Source organism: Tiliqua scincoides, chromosome 3, assembly GCF_035046505.1.
Source record: "Tiliqua scincoides isolate rTilSci1 chromosome 3, rTilSci1.hap2, whole genome shotgun sequence".
NCBI classification, from domain to species: Eukaryota; Metazoa; Chordata; class Lepidosauria; order Squamata; family Scincidae; genus Tiliqua; species Tiliqua scincoides.
In genome coordinates, this window is record NC_089823.1 from 68,242,324 (window position 1) to 68,267,940 (window position 25,617).

Here is a 25,617-nt window from a genome sequence, read left to right on the forward strand (position 1 = left end):
CAAAATGGCTACCACTGCATCCTGCAGCGAGGGGGTGGTGGTCCAGGAAGTCTTTGTGTATGTAAACAATTGTTCCCTTACCCAGGAGAAAGGTTTTGCAGTGTAGGAGGGTCTACTTGGACCACTGCTAGCTAAATAGCTGGCATAGGTCCTCATAACCTGCACTGCAGGATAAGGACCAGGAAGGGTGCTTGGATTCATCTCAAAAATAGTGGAACTGGAAAAGGTGCAGAAGAGAGCAACCAAAATGATTAGTGGGCTGGGACACCTTCCTTATCAGGAAGGGCTACAATGTTTAAGGTTGTTCAGTCTAAGAAGGTGCCTGAGGAGACATATTACTGAGATGCATAAAATTATGCTTAGGATGGACAGAAGAACTTCTTTTCCCTCTCATACAATACCAGAACCAGGGGTCATCCACTAAAATTGTCTTTCAGGAGAGTTAGAATACACAATGTTGAGGGTGAAAGTGAGCTATCCAACTGCTAAAGTTGTTGTTGTTCAGTCATTAAGTCATGACTGACTCTTCATGACTCCATGGACAACAGCACGCCAGGCCTCCCTGTCTACACTAACTTTCCGAGTTTGTCCAGTCATATTAATTGCCTCGGTGACAATATCAAACCATTTCATCCTTTGCTATCCCCCTTCTTTTGCTTTCAATTTTTCCCAGCATCAGGATCTTTACTAAGGAGTTATCCCTTCTCATGAGATGACCAAAGTATTTAAACTTCAGCTTCAGTATCTGTCCTTCCAATGAATAGTCAGGGTTGATTTCTTGTAAGATTGACTGATCTGATCTCCTTGCAGTCAAGGGAACTCTCAAGAGTCTTCTCTAACACCATAATTCAAAAACATCTATTCTTCAGTGCTCAGTCATCCTTATGGTCCAGCTGTCACAGCCATACATTACTACTGGGAAAACTGTAGTCAAAGACCTTTGTTGACAAGGTGATGTCTCAGCTTTCCATTAAGTTGGCAACGCAATGGCAGGCCTCGGACGGCAGCACTTGGAGTAGTGTAGACATCTCCTGGCAGTTGGTGATCCACCCTCAAGGAGAGGATCAACTTTCATTCCCTGAACCTCCATCCTGTAGCAAGATACTAAAACTTAAGAATGTACAACAATCCTGTTATGACTGGATAGCCATTAAGACAGGAAGTCACTGAAGTAGTTACAGCCCCCACTATAATCTGGCACCAAGCTCACTTATTTTGTAAGTTTGCAAGGAAATTTAGTGACACACAGGAGAGGAAAATTTGGCAACTTTGCAGTGGGCTAGGTGGTAGAGCAGTACTGAGCTTAACCCCTGGGGGCTAGGGGTAAGAATAGGCCCTCAGTTTGGCTGTACTTGTTGTAAGAGGCAACTAAGCAGCCACCGGGTAGATGGGACTGGTCAACCTGGGAAGGCTGCTCATCTGAGAGAAGGAAAACTCTGATCCCAAACCTCCACTGCCTTGTGGCTACATCCAGTTATGGAAAAGGCTTCAGGAGTCAACCTCGAGGCAAAATCCAGAGCTGGAGTCCCTGAGCCAGTTCATGGCTGAACAGTCACGTTCTGGCAACTCCTGCGAAGCCGCTGGAAACAACTGTATTGGCTTCTGCCTTGAGCAGGGAAAGTACAACTGAACCACCAGGGCTACCCACACAGCAATAGGAGAGTTGACAACTATTCTGATCTCAGCTAGCTTTTAATTGCATAGTAAGTTAGACACAGGCATAAGGACCACTTTTATAGTAGTAAAATTTGAAATGCTCTTCCCTGCCCTAACCTCTTCACTTAGGGGCATGGGAATTCCAAGACTAGAGTATATGCAACTACATGTTCTTTCAAAGCTTAATGAGTCATTTCTCCCCTGCTCCATTATGCATTCAGATCTCAGTTACTCTCCCCCCCCCCCCCGTGAGTCTATAAAAGTTGGCATGGTATGTTATAGTGAGAGTTGCTTTACTCTCTAGCTGTAGGAACAAGTTATTTGAAGTGTATGAATATTCATTTGTCTAGCAGCTTCAAGTCCACTAACATCTTCAAAGCATACTTTCAGCATTGTGAACTTTGCTGATCATTTGTGTCACTTGTTCAAAGACTGAATAGCAACCCTTGATAGAATGACATGTGCTTGCATCACTTGTTCATCACACTTTGATCCTGCAGCAGAGCATATGAACTACTTCAACTGCAGGTTTCATAGTAACTCTTGCACATTCAAGACAGTGATGAATGCTTCTGAACAGGGCAGATGAGTAAATGCTAAAAGTTGCTTAAGCTCTGATGTTTAACCCAGATGCTAGGAAAGAACAGAAGACCAAGAAGGCATAGATCATGCATTTCAACTTTTTATTTTATTAAAATTGAGTAATGCACAGCACATGCAGTGCTCGCACCTAAACTAATACAATAAGCAAGTACTAAACCTACAGTGACTTGAAGTTCAAATCTTTACACTCAGCAAGTTTAAATCCATTCTTTGCATATGATTGAATCCTTATCTGAACTGAAGAATATTGCTGGCTGTAAAACTTGCTAAAATGCTATTGCTGAATGTACAAGTCACTGATTATGCCAATACAACAAAGATAACCACATGTTTGAGGATTGCAATGTGCCAGACATTCACTGAAAAAAAACACCACACAACTAAACAAAAACTCACGCAACAAACATCTGAGAATCTGGACACTTCACATCAGTGTTTTGAAGTGTTTCATTAATATCTTAAGACAAGTGTATCAAAACCTTGGCATGTTTCATTTTTAAAGTTGCCAATTTTTGTTTTACTATCAGAAAGTTATGGCTATACTGCCAATGCCGGGTCTGCTTAATTTGACTTAAGAGTTTAATATGACTTAAACATTAAAAGCTCACACTACCCCGAAATATATAATTTCACGCATACGGTGACATTCAACATTCAAGTGCCAGTGTTTTTGTACTGTCTTTTGGTCAAGTTTCTTTAAACTTTCAAAGAATCACTTTTAGGCTTACAAAAATAAATATTTGTCAAAAATGTTCAATAAATATTACACAAAACTAGCAGCAAAAAGTATCTAGAAATCTGTCGTGTGCAAATAGTTTTCTTCCCAACCATTTTCCCATGGTCCCAGTTTTAGAATCTATTTCCTTCTCCTTAGACAAGCTGCGTTCGGTCTCCCAAGAGACAAAATAAGATTGGAAGTTAAGGACACGCACACAAGACATATAAAATTCTCTGAATGTGCAATAAAAGAATTTTGTAAAAAGTTATGGGCAAAATGTACAAGGGCCTAAATCTAGACTAATTGAAATAGCACCATAACAAATGACCTCAAATACTGTCAAGTGCACCTACTTAAAGTTTAGAACAAGGCACAATACACTTGAAAAGATCTATTGCACTTTAGGAGATTTTGCTGTTATCCTATGCCACTTAGACTAAGAGTTGGTAATGGCTCTGGCCACAAAAGTTAACTCAGAGAAACTAAGTGGCAGAGGCGTTTTACTGTTGGAAATACTTATCTTTGGCCAGATTCAGCATAACAGACTAAATACAATGGAAACCTATGCAACTAAAACTGACTAAAACTGCACTTGATAGCAGAATTGAAACCTTGTGCAGTTATGTACATTCCAACCTCTGTGATCTCAGAATTTGTTACTTTTCTGGAGCCATTTTACAAGTCTACAGTAAGCCAGTTAACACTTCAACGCAGCTTGAACAGAGTAATGTGAATCTGCATTAAAATAAAGCCTGCTGCATAATTCTTCCTGTTCATTCCCCCTTGACCAAAAAACATCAACACTAGCATGCGTTAAGACCAAAAAAATCAGTCAAGTCCTTAAAAGTGGACCCTACTGTTGTGGTCAGCCATTCTACCATTTCAATTTTATATGGCAGGCAATTTTGAAAAGTCTAAGTAGATGAACTCTCCTAAAAACTATTTCAAGTTCAGACCTTTTAAACATTCCCTGTAATGTTCTGCCTCCATTTGGCTAGCTCACATTAATTATCTGCCTAAACACTGGAATTGCTGTGTTTACTTGCATTGAAAATAGTGCTTGCTTGTATGTATGCACATATCCATACATCACTTCATCATCATGACTGGAATGGCTTATTAAAGACTAACAGGTTCGAAGTACCTATCCAGGATAGAGTGAGCAAATCAACTTTTAACTTAGTACAGTTTTGCCACATTAGAAACTAATTCCATTGATATGCTTCAAGATGTTTTATTTTTCAAATCTCCAAGTATCAAAGCCCTAATGCAGGCCACCGCATAAGTTTTTTGTAGTTAAGTGGATGAATCAATGATTCCTGTAAGTTGTATCACACCTGCGTGCCAAGGTTTGATTTTTTTAAAGCCCAAGTTGAGTAATTTTGTCAAGACAATTGATAATCTTGGGCATTACTGAGCCAACAGGACATCAAAATAAAAAGTTGTCTAAAGTTAAAGGCACAGTACATTAACAAATGATCCTCAGTCACAAAATTATAAATACAGTTGGGAGAGAGGGTGGGGAGGGGAGTTAATCCTGACTACAATGGAGTCTTTGAACCATCTTCAAAGTAGGGCTTCTGTTCCTTTCTTCTTGTGACCTTGAGCTCCCTTAAAAAAAATTCAGTGGAGAATCACAGCTGGTAATGTACTGCGAGTTCTTGAAGCTACACAAGGTATAGTCTGGCTAAGTTACATGTGGTTTCCATATTAGCTTGTTTGGTAAGAATCTGCAGCAAGTAGATCAGTTGCCCCACCAATCTACCCCCTGAGAGTTATAATTTCCTCCATATCCATCACTGTTATAGAAGCCGCCATAGCCACCTACAAGACAAAAGCCAAACAGTTTATGTCCAGATGAAAAAAAATTAGTTAAAAAATGGATGGAAAGGCAAGAACCCAACACATGACATCTCCCTCTTAAACACATTAAAAAGGTTCACCTCCAAATCCTCTGCTGCCTCCATGGCTGCCGCCGCCGCCGCCGCCACCACCACCACTGCGACTGCTACTTGTGCGGCTACTGCCAAAGCTACTGCTACTAGCACTGCTACTTGTTCGATAGTCTCTGGCACCAAATCCTCCACTGAAACGGCTAGAAGAGAACAAAATTAGTGGCTAAAAACTTGAAGGCTACTTGGGACATATAGTTTACCTCCACTTCCCCAAACTCAAATTTACTATTTTAAGCAGTTGCAGTGGATTGCTTTAGACATGGAACACTACACAGTGTATGTCTTTTATAAGGCTAGTTTTTACATTCAGAAATATGTATTAAGTTTTCCCAGACCAAAGAAATCTCATTACTGGGTTACAAACATTCCCAGGGTGTCCTTGGAGCTTCTGCTTTAAGCAGCAATTCCCCATACAGCATGTTAAAAGCAACAGCAATGTCTATATTGGGCATTTTATTACTGAACATGTTAGTAGGGTTTTAAGTTAATGATAGTAAATCTAGTCATAAGCCAGCTTTTACCCATAATGGCTTTAAAGAATACTGCAAAGTTTAGAATATTTAACAATTTAGCACCTCCTGGGCAAAACAAGCACCATCCATATACAATTAAACTCAAGGGACTACTGACTTAATCATGGCCATATTCCTCATTCACAGCCACAGAAGAACCAATAGCTTGCTTACTACTGCAGAAGCAGTAATATAGAAGTATTACTCATGAACTACATTAGCACAAATTACTGTTTAGGACATAATAAATACTCCCATGAATTCCTACACCCACAGTTCTCCAAAAAATTCAGTTACCCTTTAGACCGTCCACGGCTGCTCCCACCCTTGTGATGCTGCTCATATGCCATATTTTCTAGCCAAGATGGTACTTCCTGCTTAGCTTCAACAAGTAGATCTAACAAGTCTTTTGTGATATTTATGTTCCTCTCATTGAAGAATGATGTGGCAAGACCTAGATAAACATAATATCCATTAACAAGTATAAAATGCTATGTCTACAGCAGTGGTTTACAGAAACAGTTAAATCCATCCCCAGACCTTTTAGTTTTAGATGCCAGCATGTATGAACCAATACTGAGCTTTGCCAATTGGTCCTACCAACTTACTTCTATTCTCTGTCTTACAAGCAACCAGCAAGTTCCCTTAGTTCTACAAAAATATTCCAATAATTTTTCCAAAATGAAAGCTTCCATTTGCTCCTGTGACTGCAAATCTCTCCTACCCAGGACAGTTTCAGCCAAGTTTGAAAAGTGTTGCAGCAATCTAGGACATGGGCCAGCTGCATAGATGGATTTGCAGATCTCAAAAGTTTAAATGGGGAATGTCTTACCAAGGTTCCCAACACGGCCTGTACGGCCAATGCGATGTACATATTCTTCTATGTCACTTGGCAAATCAAAGTTGATGACATGTTTTACATTTGAAATGTCTAGTCCTCTTGCAGCTACCTAGGGGAAAAAAGCCCAGTTGTTAGTTTAGAGAAGCTCAGATTGTAACATAAAGGCACTCCAACAACCCACCCTCACAACCAAATCCATACTTACTGCAGTGGCAACCAAGATGGGACTTCTGCCTGAGCGAAACTGATGCAACGCTTCTTCCCTGTCTCGCTGAGAGCGATCACCATGGATACTTGTGCAAGCATATCCTTCATGGTACAGGAAATCCTCTAGGGAATCAGCTCCTTTTTTAGTCTCCACAAACACCAGAGTCAGGGAATCCTTCCCTATGTAAGCAAGAATCATGTTAGCAAGCAACGCCACATTTGCTAATACAGCACCACCAAGTGGTGTAACCTAATATTATGGTTGCAATAATAAGAACAACCACCAACATTTTACTAGTCAAACTAGCTGCATGCAGATTTAAATAAAATATTCAAATAGAGGAGAAAACAGGGAGGAAAAGTCTGGAGCTTTTCCTCCACCTAACATAGATTCTCATTACCTGAGCCATTAGAGTTGTGTTGGAATTCTCCCAAACAGTCTTTACCTGTGGCATTTAGGAGGTCAAGCAGAAATGACCGTTTGTCTGACTCTTCCACCCACACTACTTTCTGTGTGATGTTCTCAGATGTAGAGCCAACTCTGCCAACAGCCAGAAAGATATATTCGTCCAAGAAGTCACGAGCAAGCATCTAAAAAGGAATGTTAGATTCTGTATAAGCCACCAAAGTACAGATCAATATAACAGGCATGCTATAGGTTATCTTTGGTCGCATTAACATTAGAACATTCGTCAGTACACTTCAAACTACAGAAGTTAGGTAACTGCTGGTCACTTGTTTTGAAGATGCTCATCAGCCAACTACGGACATCTTGACTACAAGAAGTTGAATGCAATTCATCCATCATCCATTATGTTACTCACAATGAAAGCTGGACTAAGACCTCAACTGCTGGCAACACTACAGAATTGGACGAAATACCTGGATTTCTTTTGGAAAGGTAGCACTGAACATCATAGTCTGACGGGCACCCTTGGGTGGCATAGTGTCTTGTTCAACAATACGACGAATTTGAGGTTCAAACCCCATGTCAAGCATACGATCAGCTTCATCCAACACCAAGTACCTGGAGTGTATCAAAAGTTTCACATCAAGATTTCCAAGGCTTCAAACTCATAAACTGCAGTTAAATCTATCAAAGAAGGTTCTAGGATTTATTATGTACGCATATGGAGCCATTTCTACTTACTTGCAGAAGTCCAGTCCAATCTTTCCTCTCTCCATCATATCTACAAGACGGCCTGGAGTTGCTACAAGCAAGTGGCAGCCACGTTCCAAGTCACGTATTTGTTGACCAATGTCAGCCCCACCATAGACAACACAAGGACGAACTTTGGAACGATATGCAAACTACAGGAATAAAATTAAAGGTGTTTAGAGCCCAAGATGAAAGTATTTTCTGCAGGAAAGTTCCCCCCAAAGCACTCCTATTTACCTTTCTTGCTTCTTCATATATCTGCACAGCCAATTCTCTTGTGGGAGCCAAGACTAATGAGATTGGGTATTGCTTGCGACGGCCATACCTTCCATTTTCCTGCAACAGAGTATTTATTACCATCTAGGAAGCAAGGTGCTACTGGAAACCATTTCTCCACTCTTCATATGACTATACAAAAAAACTCTACCCTGCTTTTCCTGCAAATTGCTCAGCAAGGCATATTCTTTCCATCCTGACTCTAGGTTGGACCAGACACCTTTCACCTAAGCAGACCTACATGCAATGCCTGAAGACTGCTCTGGGAAATCACATCCACCCTAGCAAAATGGCTCCTTCCAGTACCCTAACTTGTGAGGCCATAAGTATTGCTCACCACTGAGACTAAACTAGTCAAAATAAAAGCAGCTTCTGTTCAGAGCTCAGTTTTGACATGACAGCCATTTAACTATTTGATTTTTTTCTGTAAAACCGTTCTGTGAAGTTTTGTTGAAAAGTACAGGTCCAACCTTGTTATACACAGATTTGATTCAACATGAATGGCCACTGCAAATGAGAAGGAATGCGCTGATCCCTGGAGAAGGGGGAAAATGCATTCCTTTAAAACCACAGTTTAAAAAAAACTGCTTTTCTTACTGTTGTAGAGACACAGTCATGAAAGTGATCATTCCATTCTTCAGCTGAGTCAGTCAAAGACAAAGGGTCCTTTGCATTTCTAATTACTGACTGCTTCTCTACAACAGTAAGAAAAGCTGTTTTTAAACCACAATTGTAAAGGGACACACATTTTTTAAAAATTGCCTTTATTTAACACATTTTATGGTATCAGCAGGGAGTCCCAGGATCAAACCCCTGAGGATGTCGACCCAACCTTATAAGGAACAATGGAGGGGCAAGAAACCTGGAAGCAGGTCTTTAAATCTATTTAACCACTTTTTTATCCACTAGGGGTTCTGGAACAGAACCCTAGTGGATAGTGAAACATGTATATAAATACTGTTAATAATGTAACAGAACCTGCAGAAAAGCCACCTTTATTATGGGCATAAAGCAGTGGTTTCCTACAGTAATGTACTTCATTTATACACATTGCCCGCTGAGAAGCAGCAGCACAGACTACAATGTTGAATCACTAAGCTGCTACTTGGTCTAAGTGCAAATGTGCTGTGTTCAGTCAGTTTTAGACACAAGAACTTACCTTCATAGCCCTCAGGGCATCTCCTGGGCCATCTGTATAAATCTGACTCAATATAGGCAGAAGAAATGCAGCAGTTTTCCCAGATCCTTAAAAAGAAAGGCAATATTAGTCTTGATCTATAAACGCACTTCCACTTCCTTAACAATCCAAGTTTTAGACTAGTCTTTCAAAATAGGTTGGACTTTTGTCTCATTAAACCACTCCCATTCTAAATAAATCAGTGGTATTTCAAATAAGATGGGTTTACAACCCAATTCCTACTGAGCACAATGGGCTTCCTTCCAAGTAAAACAAGTTTTCAGACCCCTATAATCATAGAAAGTTATAGTTGAGGAGGGATCTAGTCAACCCCCTGCTTAGTTCAGGCAGCTACCATATCCCCAAGAGATGGCCATCTAGACCAGAGGTATCAAACTCATTTCATACAGAGGAGCCAAAAGTTAGCATTCAGGTTGCTTGCTGAGGACCAGAATTGACATCCTTAAGCAGATGATGGCCAGAAATAAGCACCTTGTTGGCATGCAGAAACTCATTTGCTGCAAATGACAGAAGATAATGCACAAATCTTGTTCATATTTTCAAGATACGAGTCCAATTATCACACTGAGAGAACCCAATTATAACAGGGACCAGATAAATTACTTCTAGGGCCCACATTCAGCCTGCAGGCCTTGTTTGACACCCCTGATCTAAACTCTACGTGAAAGCCTCCAATGCAAGACAGCCTCCAACTGTTCAAGACAGACAGCTCTTACAAAATCCTTCCTCATGTCTAGTCTAAACCTACTTCCCCTATAGTTTCAACCTATTGGTTCTAGTCCTGCCTTCATGAACCACACAAAACTGTCTTCTTTTTTTTCTGCTTCCAGTACCTGAAGCCAGGTTTTATATCTCCCCTCAGTCTTCTCCAGGTCACACATACAAAACATTAACCACTCCTCACAGGCTTTTGTTTCCAGACCCCTTAGCTGCCTTACTCTTAACTCATTCCAGCTACTCAAAACTGGATACAGTATTCCAAACAATGCCAGACTACTGCACTGAGGTAACTGAAGGAAAAGCAACTTCACACTGCTTTTCTAGCTTTCTCCATAGCCTATACCTGGGGTCAGCAACCTACGGCTCCGGAGCCGCATGCGGCTTTCAGCCGTCTGCTGCAGCTCCTGAGTCCGGGTGAAAGTGGCAAAGGGGGTGACAGAGCACCTCTCTGTCACCCTCTTTGCTAAACTAATTACTATGTAAAAACAGGGCTTTTTTTCTAATGGACCACACCGGAACCGCGTTCTGCCACCTTTTTTATGCACCTTTTTTATGGGCTTCCACCGCAACAAGCAGTCGCTGTGCTCATTTCCGCCTCCCAGCCCGGCGCCTGCCTCCCTCTCTCCCCTCGAAAGTGCAGCCACTGAACGAGAGTCCCCCCAGCCTCCCCCCCAGCCCAGTACAACCCCCCCATAGGGCTCCTCTTCTCCCCCCACCCCATCCTTTCCCAGGCAGGCTTCCTCCTGCACCAGGCAACTCTGGCTGACAAGTGCAAGGGCACAGTGAGCCCCGTTGACTCTAATGGAACTGACTTCTGAGGAGACAGGCAGAGGAGGAGCTCTGAGGCTGCAGTCCTCTCCACACTTTCCTTGGAGAAAGCCCCACTGCCTCTACTGGGAATAACTTCAAAAATGCAACACACTATAGTTTTTTATACATCGCTTAAAGGTAAAAAAAACTATATATGCAGTGTTATCTTCATTTTAGATGTCAAAAGGGTTTTGTGGCTCCTGAGGTTCTTTTCTCCGGAAAAAGGGTCCAAATGGTTCTTTGAGTGTTTAAGGTTGCCTACCCCTGGCCTATACCAAGTAAGTGGAATAGCAGGCAGAATGACCTGTACTATTCAAACTGTTTCTCAGCATGGGGTGGGGGGAACACACCTGAAAACAGTGCAAGTAAAGTGCACACAAGATGTGGGCTAACTGTACAATTTGTCCTCATCCATGGGGCTTGGCACCCATGGATTTGAACATCTGCAGATGCCAAGCCCACAGCTAGAGGGTGGCTTCTGGTCATGTCTGAAAGGTGCTCTGAGGAATGGGTGTTCGAGATGCAGGATGACTTCTGGTTGCGTCTGAGGTAGCTGCCAGGTAAGTTACTGATGTGGCTTCCTCCACTGATTTAATTATCGGTGTATGTGTGTGGGTCCCCAGAACAGATCCCCATGAATACCAAGAGATCTAGACCAGGTTTTTACTAATATAGCATAGCAATGCATTTGTTTTGCAGCCACATCACACTCCTGGCTCATGTTCAGCTTGTAGTCCATTAAAACACCTGGCGGCATTAGTAGAAGCCTAGTCTAGATCCCTTGGTATTCATGGATATGGTCTGGGGAACCCCCCCATCTTTTTCTACACATGCTGCTTGCAACCAGGTTCTCTTCCATCATCCTGTACCTCCAATTCTTTGTTCTGTATGAAGGACCTTTACATTTGCCTTAGTTGAACTTCATCTTGTTATGGGTCCACTGGCCACACCTGTCAAATTCTCATCTGCAAATCTGATGAACATTCCCTCTACCCTTTCATTCAGGGAGTTTTAGTTTCAGAATGTGGAACACCACAGGGCCCTCAGTACAATACTTCCAATCCTAACTACAGGATGCTAAGCTACACCAGTGCCATCAGAAAAACAAACACTCTGCCAACCAAAAGAACATGTCACATAGCGTGTTACCTACCTCAAATAAAAACCCATAGCTGTGTATACTACATCATGAGAATTATATTCCCCAAAAGCTTCTTTCCAAAAACAGGAAAGTGTTTATTCCTCAGCATTCAACTAGCATAAGTTTAGAATAGAAATTATGTAGGCACTTTCAAGTATGGCTTGAGACCTGAAAATACCTAATTACAGGTCACACTCTTAAACACTTTCACCAGGGTCTAAGCCAGGGGTCGGCAACCTGCGGCTCTTTCAGCTGTCTGCTGCGGCTCCTCCTGGTGAAAGTGGCAAAGGGGTAACAGGAGGCACCTGTATTGGGAGGGCAGGGTGCTTCCCTCCACCCCCTGAGCTCACTGCCCTCCGCTCCCTTCACCCCACCTGCTCCACATTGGTTTCCCTTTTCAATTTTGCCCGCTCTGCAGGCTTAAGCTCCCTGTTTTTCCCTTCCCCAACTCTCCAGCAGGACGCCCTCCTCCTCAGCCATTGCGAGCCCTTGCAGCCCGCCTTTCCCTGAGCAGGTCCCCACTCAGTGCAAGGAGAGGCTTTTCCTCCACAGCAGAGGAGACATCTTGTGTGTCTACTCAGTAGTAAGCCCCATTACAGCGGATGAAGCTTATTCCCAGGAAAGGGTGCCTGGGATGGCAGCCTTGGAGCCGCGCCCAGCTGGTCTGTTCTCGAGCAAGCCCCGATGTAGTACCTGGGCTACTCCCAGGAAGGTGTGGAGGCTGTAGCCTCAGCCCCCTCCTGTGCAGGTCTACTCACAAGTAGTCAGTAGGGCTTCCTCCCAGGAAGGTGTGGAGGGCTGCAACCTCAGCCCCCTCCTATGCAGGGTCTACTCACAAGTAGTCAGTGAGGCTTCCTCCCAGGAAAGTGTGGAGAGGACTGCAACCTGAGAGCTCCAACCAACTTGTCTCCTCAGAAGTTCCATTGTAGTCAATGGGGCTTACTCCCAGGATAGTGTGGAGAGGGTTGCAGCCTGAGTGAGGAAGGGCAGGCAGGCAGGGCAGAAGCTGGCCTGTGGCTGCCCCCCACCTCTGGAGTCTTTTCCTTCCAGCAGGGTGCCTCTGGAAGGTGGGGGGGGGAGTTCTTTAGTATCCATGTAAGATAGTCAGATGTCATAACCGACATATGTATTGGAATCCTGGAAGATCTGGTGAGGAAGTAGATGCGGTGTCAGCAGTGGCCCCTTTAAGGGTAAGGCCTGGGCATCCAGCAGAGTGTGCTGCACAGCTGCAGCCACTTGAAGGCAGTAGGGCCCTCAGGGATATAAGGAGCACCTGAGGCAGGAAGGGGTGTGTGGGTTGGTGAAGGAGTGCAGGTTGGAGAGGAGACTGACTTGCCTTATTGATTTGGATACTCTGATTTGACTGACTTACTTTGGAATCTGCCCTGGATACTCTGACTTTGTGACTAAGGACTGCTGGAGACACTGGAGTTTGGTGTGTGGCTGCTGTGCCCAAGACCTGCTGACGACCCAGGGTCTGCTGTAGTGGTGGGAGGCTACTGGCAGGAGAGAGGACCTCTGCAAGTTGAACAGGCGAGCTACCCTGGAGGGGGGGTCCAGCAGGAGTGCAGGGCAGAACCAGGGTCATTTGTTGGGGGAAAGAAGGGGAGCTAATTTGCTTAAAGTGGGCATAATTCTCCAGGCAGATAATGGCCTTGGAATCAGGCAAAACACCATAGAGGACCAGGCGTCTGAAAACACGGGACAAGAATGTATGACAAAACTAACTAAAAGCTACAAGAGGGGGCTACATTATAAAAATGGGACCTATAAGAGCATAAAGGTAAAAAAACTATATATGCAGTGTTATCTTCATTTTAGATGTCAAAAGAATTTTGTGGCTCCTGAGGTTTTTTTTCCTCTGGAAAACGGGTCCAAATGGCTCTTTGAGTGTTTAAGGTTGCTGACCCCTGGTCTAAGCAGACACAATAAGACTTCTGAACAAACATGTGTGATATTGTACTGAACAGCATGAATCAGTATACAAATATACATCACAAATCAGTTTGCAGATATACCTGTCTGGGCACAAGCCATCAAGTCTCTCTTCTCCTTGATGATCGGAATAGCATACTTCTGCACTGGAGTAGGTCGAGTGTAGCGAGTGAGTTCAATGTTACCCATGATAATTTCCCCCATGTCAACATCGCTGAACTGCAAAGTTGTTAAAAGATAGTTAATATATCGCACACTTTCACAGAATGGCGTGATTGAAGCGCCTGCTTAAACTAAACAAATTGTACTAACAGATCTGACTGAGAACATTCTACCAGGGCTTTACAAGCAGCATGTCACAAGGACAGGCTCATTTACCAGGAAAGAACTGTACCTATTTACCCCACCATTGTCATCTTTGGTAACAGCTGCCTGCCAACGCTTTTTTTGTTGGATTATGAACCCTCTTGGCACAGGAACTATTTAGCCATGTAAGCCATTTTGTGAACTTGTGGAAGACTATAGTTTTTTATACCATCTGATAAATCGGTATAAAGCTTTCTGCTAGGAAGCCCATACAAGTCTACAACAGATGTTTTAATAGATTTTGGTTGCAAACCTAACCCACTTTACAGCACTGACATAAGGGCAATGCGGCTCCAAGGTAAAGGAACAAACATTCCCTTACTTTGAAGAGGCCTCCGTAAGTGCCACCCAACTGTAGGATGCAGCACATGTCCTATTGGTACAGCTGTGCCAGTGCTGGAAAGTTGGTTAGGATTTGGGCCTTGATACCTCCAGTAGAGAGTGAAATTATAAATTACATTAAAATGCTATGTTGACAGTTACATTACATAAGATAGTATGTTTTGGTTCAGAAGATGACATTCAACTACGCGAATGGCAGCAGCAAGGATGTTGTATGACACACCACTGTTCCCAGAGTGTTTTTTCACCTTGATATGTAGATATGACATACCCACATCAAAATAGAAATGCATAACTGTTCATATTATGCAAAATCAAGGCAAACAAAGGTTCTGTTCTGATACAATTAGAGATAAAGGTTCATTTCTTCCATATTTGTATCATTTTAGGAGTGAAAATGAAAACCAAAATTAAAACCGTAAGAGGAGCTACACCAGTAAAATATTTTATTCTGTTGTTCCAAGATTAATTCAGTAGATGGCAATAAATGAACTTTGGAATCAGTGATGCTGTAGTAACCAATTACTATTCCAATTCCAAATTCTATTTACCCAGTAAACTAAGGGAAAATAAATTCAGCTTGTAGCCAGTTTATTTGCAGGAATCCGAGTCTTACTCTTTGTAGTCTATTAGTAGTAGAAGTGCAATATTAAGCAGTGATAAAGACACTTACACTTTCAATATGTGGAGGGCAGTTGCTACCTGTTGCTTCAACTGGAATGTCATCGTATTTTTCAAAATTAATGCCAGTATTTCCACCAGCGAAAAGCTCCCTAGAGTGAAAAAATGGCCAATATATTATTGCATAACACTGAGCATTCAACTTGCACCAACTTATGGCAGAACTACTGATACTTACTGTTCCATCCGTTCGCTTGGTGCAAGTGGCTTGGACCAATCATCTTCATCACATTTATCAGACCAGCGACTGTTTCCACCACCACGATCAAACCTTCCGAAGCCACTCCTATCACCACGACTGCCAGTACCATCGAAGTCACTGCTCCTTCCACGGTCATCAAACCTAATTGCATCAAGACATAATTTAGATCCAGATTCTATTATGGTTTCCTGTGATGTGCTAAACAAAAGTTGCCTAGGCAGTTTCAATCACTTAAATGTTGCTCATCACCATTAAGCCCAATCGTGTGACTTCCCCTTGTGAATACATCAAGTCAACAAGTTCAATTCTCCCACATTGGCAGAACTTCAATTTGAAGCTATAAAAACATATTTTATTAATTTCAAGAACACCAGCAACTTAAATGACTTCAGTATTTCAATCACTCAGAGTTAAGGACATCAATAAAGCAATGTATTCCAATAACTTGAAAGCCTTCCCCTGCATTAAAACATTAGCACTTGGTATCTTATTATAGTAAATTACACATCAGCTCTACTAACAATCTGATAGCCTGCACAGGGACAGTGTAGCCACCCTGTACAGAACACTCCTGCTTAAAATGTTACTATTATCAGTGGTTCAGAGTTAATCTCCCTCCCTTGAAACCAAGATTTTTACCTTCCTCTTGAGCCATTTCCACGGTCACCAAAGAAGCTTGATTTTCCTGTGCCACGGTCACTTCTTGCGCCAAAGCTACTGTATGCATCCTTGTCTCTACCAGCACTCCATCCGCCATCAAACCCTAGAAGGGGAAGCAATGGAATTACCGGTTAAATGGTTGTGCAGAGATACATGAACTAACCTGTAAAGAATACACGGAATCACCTAGAAATCCCAGGCATCACCATGAAGGTGTTTCAATACGTAGCAGCCAGCCTTCTAAGAGCAACTCCCAAATACTTTATTAATGCCAATCTTTGGAAGGACATTTTCAGACATTTGACTGAGTAAGATGGAGGGGATCTGTTGTTGCGCTGTCAATATCACAGGGTAGTATAAACGGAAAATACCTGATTCAAGTTGGTCACGTAGTGTTCGAAATGATGCAGCTGTTGATCCTCTCAGGCTGCACTGAACCCAAGAATATAGCCTAGTTGTGTCCAATGAGGACCCTACATACTCTAGTAGTATGCTACAGGCACAAAAAGATATGATAACTGCAAAATTTGGAAACTGACATTTTGAAGTTACCTCACCACCTTTTTTCATTTAGTTAAACTATTAACTGTAACTAAAGACATATTTGAGATATGGACTGCAATGGGGTGGAAGGGAAGTCTCAGTTTCCACCACCATGCCCAAGTGTAAACTGAAGCTAGCGTTAAAACACAAAGATGAAACAGCAAGTGGTGAAGACTTTGACAACATTCTGGCTCTTCACATGCAAAATATGGAATATGTTGTACATGGCATACTAAGCCAATTGAACACACAGCTACACTGTTAAGACACTTGTATACATATAAAATTTGGACCAGGTCCTGGCTCCAGGATCATAAGAAAATATCTTTACAGCAGCTGTAACTGAAATTAAGCCTCTTGGGCTCCCAATCAACAGGTCCAATTCTGGAGACTTCTAGTTTAACAAACTCCAACTTTATACATGCTGCCTGAACTATACTCTTCAACTTCCACAAAAAGTTCCAACTTGTAATATTACTACTCTCCAAACTAAGCTTTCTAAAGATTAGTTCTTGCAACTAAGAGCTGCTGTGGATGCTACTTTAGTGTTTGATGAAAGGTGACAGGTCCCCACGCCCACCTCTGTCATCACGTCCAGATCCTCCTCTGGATCCAAACACACCGCGATCACGATCGTAGCCATTCATCCGGCTGTCACGATCATATCCATTCATATAGCCATTACCTCCACGAGAGTCCCAGCTGGGGGAATCTTTGGCAGAGAATAAAAAGTCAAACAATTAAAGGATAAAATGTCACTTGCGCTAACAAATAGTTTTTGCAAGCTCCATAGCACTAGTGTGACTTTTTGTGTCAAATCTACATCAAGGGTACCTTGCTAAAGGAAAGACTAGTCTTGGCCCCAAATTCTTGGACAGAATGCTACATTGGAATAATATTTATAAAAGCTGCAAACCAAATTTATGGATTGATGTGCATTTAGCTGAGCCGCTTAAGAAAGCTAATGCAATGGTACACATGAGTATTAGCTTTTTGCACCAATACTTGCTGCCATGCAGAAGCATATCCTAAGAAAAGCTAGTCAAACAGTTTGAAGCAAGGTTCAATATTCTATATGAAGCTCAGTTATACTATTTATTAAGTGTACAGACCAATTCATTGGTGGGTCAAGTTGTTTGTACAGGTCTAAGATTTCAAATTTTGCTTGTTTCCTAGGAAAGTAAATTGCAGAATATAAGAGGGCAACACTGGCAATTGCCACTATAAAGTTTAGTAGCTGGATGTTAGCCACAAGTTTTGGTTCACTTTTTCAAAGCCTTTGACAAATGGCCACCAGAACTGGTGACCATTTTAAGTTCCACTTTTGATCACAGACCTATAACTTTAAAGTCAGTGGTTCCCAAACTTACTTGGGTCACAATGTCCCCACAGCCTCTTTCCAGTTCAGCCAAGCGCCACCATCTTGGATCTTATGAAATCCAAGATGGCAGCACCCAAATAGCACAAGAATTTCATGCGATCCAAGATAGTGGCACCAAAATCTTGTGAGGCACTTTGGGAACCCCTGCCTTAAAGATAATGTGCATAAGATTCCAAAGACTGCACAACGTGGCATATTTAAGGAAGAGTAGACTCTCACAGAAACCTATGACAATAAAAACTACCACCTCAGGTTAACTGTTAAAACAGTTCACAGTTAGGTTAACTGTTAAATCACAAGGTAATAGAGTAGTTTGGAAAAAATATTGTAATGCTGCCTTTTCAACCTAGATCTCCCTTCTCTGGTCTATAAGCAACTAAAATGCTTACTGCAAAGAACCAGATACACAGTAATACACTGTTTATTGAAAAATGGCATTGAAAAGTAATGTGTGATGTCAACTCACAGCAGTTATAGGATTATGCTTAGTAATAGAGTCTTTACAGACATTTATAGAGAATGGAAATTCATATATTCAAACATTTTTTTTCAAACTTAGAAAACTCTGCATGGGACATAACCACAGAAATTATGTACTTAAAGGGGAGTTATATTTCTTTAAATGTTGTCCTACCAGAGTGACATTTATCCTATGCCTAAGATTCTGAGTTCAACTAACACGACACCTAACATTCCTATGACTGGCATATTATATTTGACTTAAGAGCAGACAACTAGACTACTGTGTACAAAGATTAGCAAACACCAACAAGTTATTTGTTGCACAACTAATGGAATTCTTAAGAACTCTGAAGATTCCCACTCCACCTCTGCTCCAATATATAGAATTCTATTATCTGACATCTTTCAGATACAAACAGAAACGCAAGATAGCACTATTATGATTCATAGGACAATGAAACAAAGCTCTGAAGCTTACAAGTGCAGCCACTATAAAATGTTCCCCATCCTTTTAACTTCTATGTAGTTGGTAACCATAAAGCTTACTTGAATATAACCACTGACAGAGCAGTTTTTCCAATACCAAACACACTAAGCCAATATTCAAGTCAATCCCACAGAAGTTAACATGTAGGCAAAAAAGGCATGCCCAATAAATGTGCTTGAAGAAACAAAGCACAACACACAGTTAGTTGGCTGCAGTATGCTTAGAGACATGCTCTCAAATGGACAAACTTTAAGATCACTCCAGCCTGACACCAACTTACAGCTTCTTGGTCGTGGCATCGAATTGGAATAGTAGTTTGCTGTATAGTTATAGGCATTTCCTGCTGCAAAAGAGCCATGAGAACTCCCAGCATTATGATGCAGTTCAGTTCAAGTTCTTCAAAAAAAATTTTTTTATATGTACTGAAATTTCTTCAACCTGTAAAAGAATTACTATCCCAGCAGCATGTCAGTGAAATGCCTACCTACCAGGATTCCACAAGGGTGCTTGCCAGTAAAGAGGAATATTTTCAGGTGACCCATGTTTTCTCCTCATTCTTACAGGAAAAAATAGTTCTGTTTGTCTCTGGACCAGATGCAATGGCCCTAGCTTCTCCAAATCCTCCAACATAAGCAAAGAACTTATAACAGAGATGGCCTCTCCCCAGGCAAGGACAATCTCAAGCAGCAATATAAGTTCACTAGTTTTTGGCATGTCCTACAGTCCAGTCCTATCTAAAAGTTGGTACTTTTCCTTTACTTTAGATCATTCCTGGTCTGGTCCTGCTAGCAGGAAGGTTGGTGCCTTCCCATGTGTGCCAGCAGACTTTAAGAGGTTTGCCAGAGCAGGTAAACCCAATGCAGGGGATGGAGCAGGAAGGGCAGGGAGGGGGTGGAACAGGAAGGAGATAGGACAGGCATGGGTGGATTCAGTGGTGGGAAATGCCAAATCCAAACCCCCTTTCCCAGGCCTGATCCACCTGCAAGGAGCAACATGGACTTGTGCCAATGATCTCTGGCACAAGCATAAGTTGCCCATGATGACTGCTAGGGCTTACCCTGCGGAAAGGGAACAAGTATCTCTTTAACTTCAGGAGACCTCCAGCAGCCACAAATCCCCCACAGGATGTAGTGGAAGATGGGCTAGCACCACTGCATCATGACACAGGATTTAGACAGGAGTGGAATGCATGTCTTGAAAGGCAATAAGATAATTGGCACTCAAGTAAGTGCCAGTAAGGGCAAGATTGTTCATTGCTTGAGGTTGGGCTGGACATTCAGACATGGCACGAATTTTACACTACTTCTAAATGCCACTCAACTCTAAGCAAATGCACTGCATTGCTCTTCCTCCATGAAAAGAACCAGTCTCTTTCCTTACACTTATTTTTATTCTCTTAGAGCTTGGAAAAGAGCTTTACTATTCCAAACTCTCTAAAAGGGTCAGATCATTTATTCACTTTACACAGAATGCATTCAAAAGTGACAAGAGTCTTGCTACTTGAATATCCAAGCACAAGGAGAGTGAATGTGCCTCTCCCACCACAGTGAAATGATTAGGAATATCAGGAACCTACTGATGCTCCCAAGTACTTCTTCAAGGTAACAGGTTCCAGAGTACCTGTCACATTTACTATGTTACGAAGATTCCTTTACAGTACTTTAAAAACAGAAAAGTTTGTGGCAACCACTTTTGTGGCTTTATACCACAATAATCAGAAATTTGTGATATCTTAAGGAAGCAGCATATATGCCAGAAAAGGAAAAATCAGGGCAACCACAACAATAGTTGATCAAGGTCATGAAAGAGAAGAAAGTGTAAACCCCTCCTACCTGCTTATTAAAAAACAAGCACTCAATTTTGCTGCTGCATTATATCCAAGGGCAATTAGAAACAGAATTTAAAACTACTAGAGAATCTGAATACAGGTTCTTTGTGTTCTGAAAGATGCTTAGGAGAGTAAAACTGGAACCTTTAAAACCAAAAAACTGAAAAGGTCCCTGCTACTCTTTGTGCTGAGTTGTCCTTCTCCAGCTATACCAGGGATTAACACATCAAACAAATTCTTATTCTGAAACTGACAGATTTACAATATACCAACTGTAACACCTCACAATGTATCATTAATATACATGAATTATAACGTGGTAAAAACACCAGGATTTCCTTGCCATAAAAATACCAAGCTTTTTCCCAAATATAGCAACTTTCCCAGATTGACTCACTGAGCTATGGGGAAGGTTTCATAGCACAAATGTTATTTACACACTTGAGGTTCATCCCTGGGATCTTCACTTAACCTCTGGTTTGCAAGGCAAGGAAACTTGTCACCAGATCACTATGGGGTGAGAAGGAAAACTATAAAACAAGCCTGGACTCTTCATCTTTCCACTGACCGAGGCCCTGATTGCTAATAAAGTTGACATTAGCAAATTGGAAAAAATGAAGACTATGGCAGCTTTAGGGGGCTCTATGAGCAATTTTAATAGTAAATTACATTCCCCTACATAAGCGTGAAATGCAGCCTTTCCAATTTAAAACTATAGTTTTATGTTTTCTTTCTCTCCCACGCAGAAGCAGCAACTCATGGATTTCTCCAGAGAAATCAACTTGTGTGGTCAGATTACACCATAAAACATTACTCTTTGTAAACTTGAAAAAAACTAGATAATCTGGTCGCCTTTGCTAGCTCAATTTTTCAAAAATGTCTGACTCATTTCTCTGTTCTTTGTTAGAGCTATGGATCACTTGATTCTATTTCAGAACAATCCGGTATGCACTAGAATCAATGCAACTACGTTACAGTAGTTGTCACATTTTAAACCTGTTGTCTTGTATAGATTTGATGTTCAAGCAAGTCCCACCCACAAGCTCATTCTACTATTTAACTAACTATATTAAACCTAAATCTTTCCCCAATTTTGAAAACAGGAAGTATTATGTTGCAAATTAATTATACATTTGAAAGAGCCCCCCTCCCCATTTCTAAGAGTGCATGTACTCAAATTCCAAAGCTCTAGCACCTGTATAGGCACCACAAGCCTTTGGTTTTTTCAGCCTAATTAAATTAAATTAAACCAGCACTTAAAATATTATTTCAATTAGAATTGTCAAATATCAAACATACCCTGCTTTGAAGCTTCTCTGTTCCGCAAATGAGGAGGAATGTATCGGCCTTCTAATGTTAATGGGAGTTGGAGGAAAAAGAGAGAAATGAAACATTCTTGTTAATCTTCCACTTTGTAAAAGCTTACAGCCTTATTCCAGTGCTTCTCAATTATGAACTAGCAAAAGTACAAGTCTCCCACGTGCTTTCTAGCAAAAAACTGAATGCAGAACCCCCCACTAAGTATTTGTTTACACAATCACAATGGACAGGGCTTCTTCAATGGGTTAAACATTTCACTAGTATATATTAATATCCCACTACTTGGAAAAAATTACAAACCCCTCCAGCTAAGCATTTCCCCTCAACAATGTTCAATTACATTGTGCTTTGCTAATAACCTTCCATAAAAACCAATTCATACCACAACGTATATCAAGGTAAGCAAATACACAATGTCATATGAGAAGCCATGTGGTTATATCCCATTTTCACAACTCAAGTTCTTCATTTCACCAGTTACAAAACCAAGAATACAATCTGAATTCTTCCATATCCCTTTGGAATGCATGTTCCTACTAAGACAAGCAAGTTACTGCACAACAAGCACAACATATGAGAGACTACAGCAGGGGTGCTCAATAGGTGGATCGCGATCTACCGGTAGATTGCGAGGCAAAATGAGTAGATCGCGGAGTGCCGACCCCCCCTTCAGGTGCCTCTGGGAGGAAACGCCGGGAGTAAGGTCCATTGTACTCAATGGGGCTTACTCCCAGGTAAGTGTGGCTAGGATTGCAGCCTCACAGCCTAATCCTAGGCATGTCTACTCAGGAGTAAGTCCTGTTATACTCAGTGGGGCTCAAGGTACACCAACATACATTGTACACATAAATGTTATATGTTATGATGGCACGAACATTGTAAAAAAAAACTCTGGTAGATCTCCGGGCCTTGCTGGGTTTCAAAGTAGCTCTCCAGCCAAAAAAGTGTGAGCACCCCTGATCTACAGCTATTCAGTATTAGGCTTGAATTACGCCAATATTTGCTCTTTCAAGTACCTAATGATCCAAAAGCGTTTTGTCCCTATGCAGGACTAATCTATTCTATTGTAGGAGACAGATATCAGTACATTTTGTTTGGAAGTGGCAACACAATAACTTTAAGTTCTGAATTAAATACTTACTGCTTGCTGTACCTCCTCCACTCTGAGAGTCTGAGGAATTCAAGTCCAGACCAGCAAACTTAAAAAAACAAAAAACCATACTGTTAAATCACAAATATCATAAACACTCCAAAGGAAGCACTTTAAGAGTAATTTGTATTAACTTGCTGCAGAAGACTATGCTGTGTCTGTTTAGACCAGCTATCTCAATATCACCATTTAGTATTAAAGTTTATCCAGTTAAGACACTTAAACTTCCCCATTAACATTTCCTTAAGTGGTAAAGTTATAGAATTTGATATTGCACACAGTAAAATGCTACCAAAAATCTTCCATTCAGTATCTCTTCAGAGTATTTCAATTGGGCAACAGTTTTAAATGAACAAATCTACAAATGTTACCATCCTATTTACCAATGAGTGTGGGGCATTTAAATTTCACCTTTCTTCCAGTGTGAAATTCCTAGGCAGTCACCCATGCAGGCACTGACTAGAACGCAGACCTACTTGGTTTCAACAAGATGACTTCCTGTGTCTTCAGACTGTGCCTTGTTAGCTTGAAAGTTTCGGGTTTCAAAACACAGAACTGAGCTGTAGCTCTGAAGCTAAAGGCACCCTCAGACTTAAAAATTGTGATGGCTGCTGCAACACACAAAGTATCTCACATTTTTTTACATGCAAAAGAGAAAATGATCTGCGCCCCCCCCCCATAGTGAACCTTGCAGGCTTCAATCCAACAGTTTAGCTGGGAGTAAGACCCACAAAAATAGAATTTGTCTGAGTTATATTCAGAGTGGGGGGGCCCAGCCAGACCCACAGGAGTCAGATGCCCAGTACAGGGGAGCACACCTTCTGTGCCTCCCGCTAATGCATAAGATTGCCCTGTCAGTCAAGTTGTAATGTTTCAACAACACTGCATCCAACCCTTCTGCAAGCCCCTCCAGGTAACAGAAGAAGGAGCCTTGCCCAAAACACCTCTCAATACTTGGGGTTCATGACACAATCTGCACAGTGGTTTTTTGTTGCTTGCAGCTTGAACAGAAACCTGAGAAGTTGCTTTGGAATTCTGAATAGCGTTAAAGAAATCTAAGTAACACAGACTTTGAAGTTGATAAAGGGCTGGCCAAAAAGTCTTGTGCAGGGCAGGATCTGAGGCAGAAGCAAGTTCCTCCTCCCCCCCAGATCAGTGAGGGCTGAAGGCCAAGTTGGAGGACAGCAGATCTCAGATCCTTCCATTACACTCCCTCAGTTCCAGTGGCGGCAGCCAGCACAGACCCCTGGGGCAGCTGCCAGGCCCTTTAGGGTCTTTGAGAAGCGATCGCTACTGCTGCAGAGGGCAGGCCCGCGCTAGCAGCGCCTGCGGCTGGCACAAGGAGCACGATCAGCAGAAGGGGCTGCCCAGGGGCCGGCAACACAGGAACAGGCACCACGAGGCAGCTTCCTTCGCCAGCGTGGGGGGGAGGGAGAAGCAACTCCCCCGCCACCAGGGATTGGCTACCGGGCCCTTTCCTGCCCTTCTCCTCCCCTCCCCCGGCAAAGGTGTTTACGGCCGCAGCGGCGCTCCACTGCGGCGAGCAGCGGCCCTGCGCTTTCACTGGCAGCCACTAATCCGGCCGTCACGTGGTCCCCCGGCTCTTCCCTCCCCAACCGGCTCCATGACCTACTTCGAGAGGAAGCCGGCCTCGCAGGGCGCCGCCCGCTCGCCGCCTCCTCCTCAGCCTCACGCAGAGCGGGCCCGGGGCGCGAGCCCGGGGGGACGGCGTCGGGCCGCGGCCTTCCTCCCTCACGCGTCGCGAGGACAAAGGAGCCGGGCGCGCGCGCCGAGAGGCGCGCGCTGGCCGGAGAGCGCCATTGTGGCTCCCTCACTTCCATCCGCCCCCGGCCGAGGCACCGCGCACGCGCCCCCGCCAGGCAACCACCCCCAGCCTCCTCCCCTCCCCGCCTCACGTACAATGGCGGACCCTTCCCCCGCCCGCTGCCGTTCCCCCCACCGCCTCTAGGGGGCCCGGCAGACGCAGCAGCGCCTCGGCCGCACAAAGCCCGGCAGCAGGCCGGCCTCGCACACGCGCAGGCCCCAGCCGAGGCGCCGGCCCCCTCGCCCGCCAGCGGCCAGGACAGCCTGCCTGCCTGCCGCCCGCTCTCGCTCTCGCTCTCGCGCCCGCCCGCCCGCCCGCCCGCCCCACCGCGCGGTCGGAGGCCCCCAGGGCCGCTCCGCCGCCCCGCAAAAGGAACTGCGTCACAGTCGGGCACGCCGCCCGAAGACGGCGGGGGCGCAAGGGCCGGGCGGGGCCGGGGGCGCGGGGGAGGGAGCCGCGCGCTGGGGCTGGGGCCGGAGCCGCTCACCTGCTGATCTAGACCGAGGGCACTTTCCACCGCCACATGACTCATAACGAGAGGTCGTCTCGGGAGGGCCCGCTCCGCGCAGAGAAAGGGGATTCGCCAGACGTAGAACCGGCCTCAGCAACTGCTCCGTCACGCTGCTCTTCCCTTCGGAA

General features: G+C 43.2%; 1 protein-coding gene across 6 annotated transcripts; it reads right to left on the reverse strand.

Moving 5' to 3' along the window:
* Positions 1 to 2,325: 2,325 nt before the first annotated feature.
* On the reverse strand, positions 2,326 to 25,617 carry DDX3X (DEAD-box helicase 3 X-linked). Of its 6 annotated transcripts, none has more exons than XM_066622444.1 (19): positions 25,466 to 25,617; positions 23,145 to 23,202; positions 21,983 to 22,033; positions 19,136 to 19,198; positions 17,106 to 17,237; positions 15,962 to 16,085; positions 15,299 to 15,463; positions 15,113 to 15,212; positions 13,815 to 13,950; positions 9,087 to 9,172; positions 7,889 to 7,987; positions 7,643 to 7,803; positions 7,375 to 7,519; positions 6,939 to 7,083; positions 6,491 to 6,672; positions 6,277 to 6,394; positions 5,742 to 5,898; positions 4,921 to 5,072; positions 2,326 to 4,801 (listed from the first exon to the last, which is right to left on the reverse strand). In XM_066622444.1, exons 1-19 carry the CDS (start codon positions 25,508 to 25,510, stop codon positions 4,722 to 4,724), a joined length of 2,199 nt encoding a protein of 732 aa, XP_066478541.1. In that variant the 5' UTR covers positions 25,511 to 25,617; the 3' UTR covers positions 2,326 to 4,721. The 6 variants fall into 6 exon arrangements, with proteins under 6 accessions (XP_066478541.1, XP_066478540.1, XP_066478543.1 ...); XM_066622443.1 differs by having other exon boundaries at positions 6,894 to 7,083; XM_066622446.1 differs by lacking the exon at positions 19,136 to 19,198.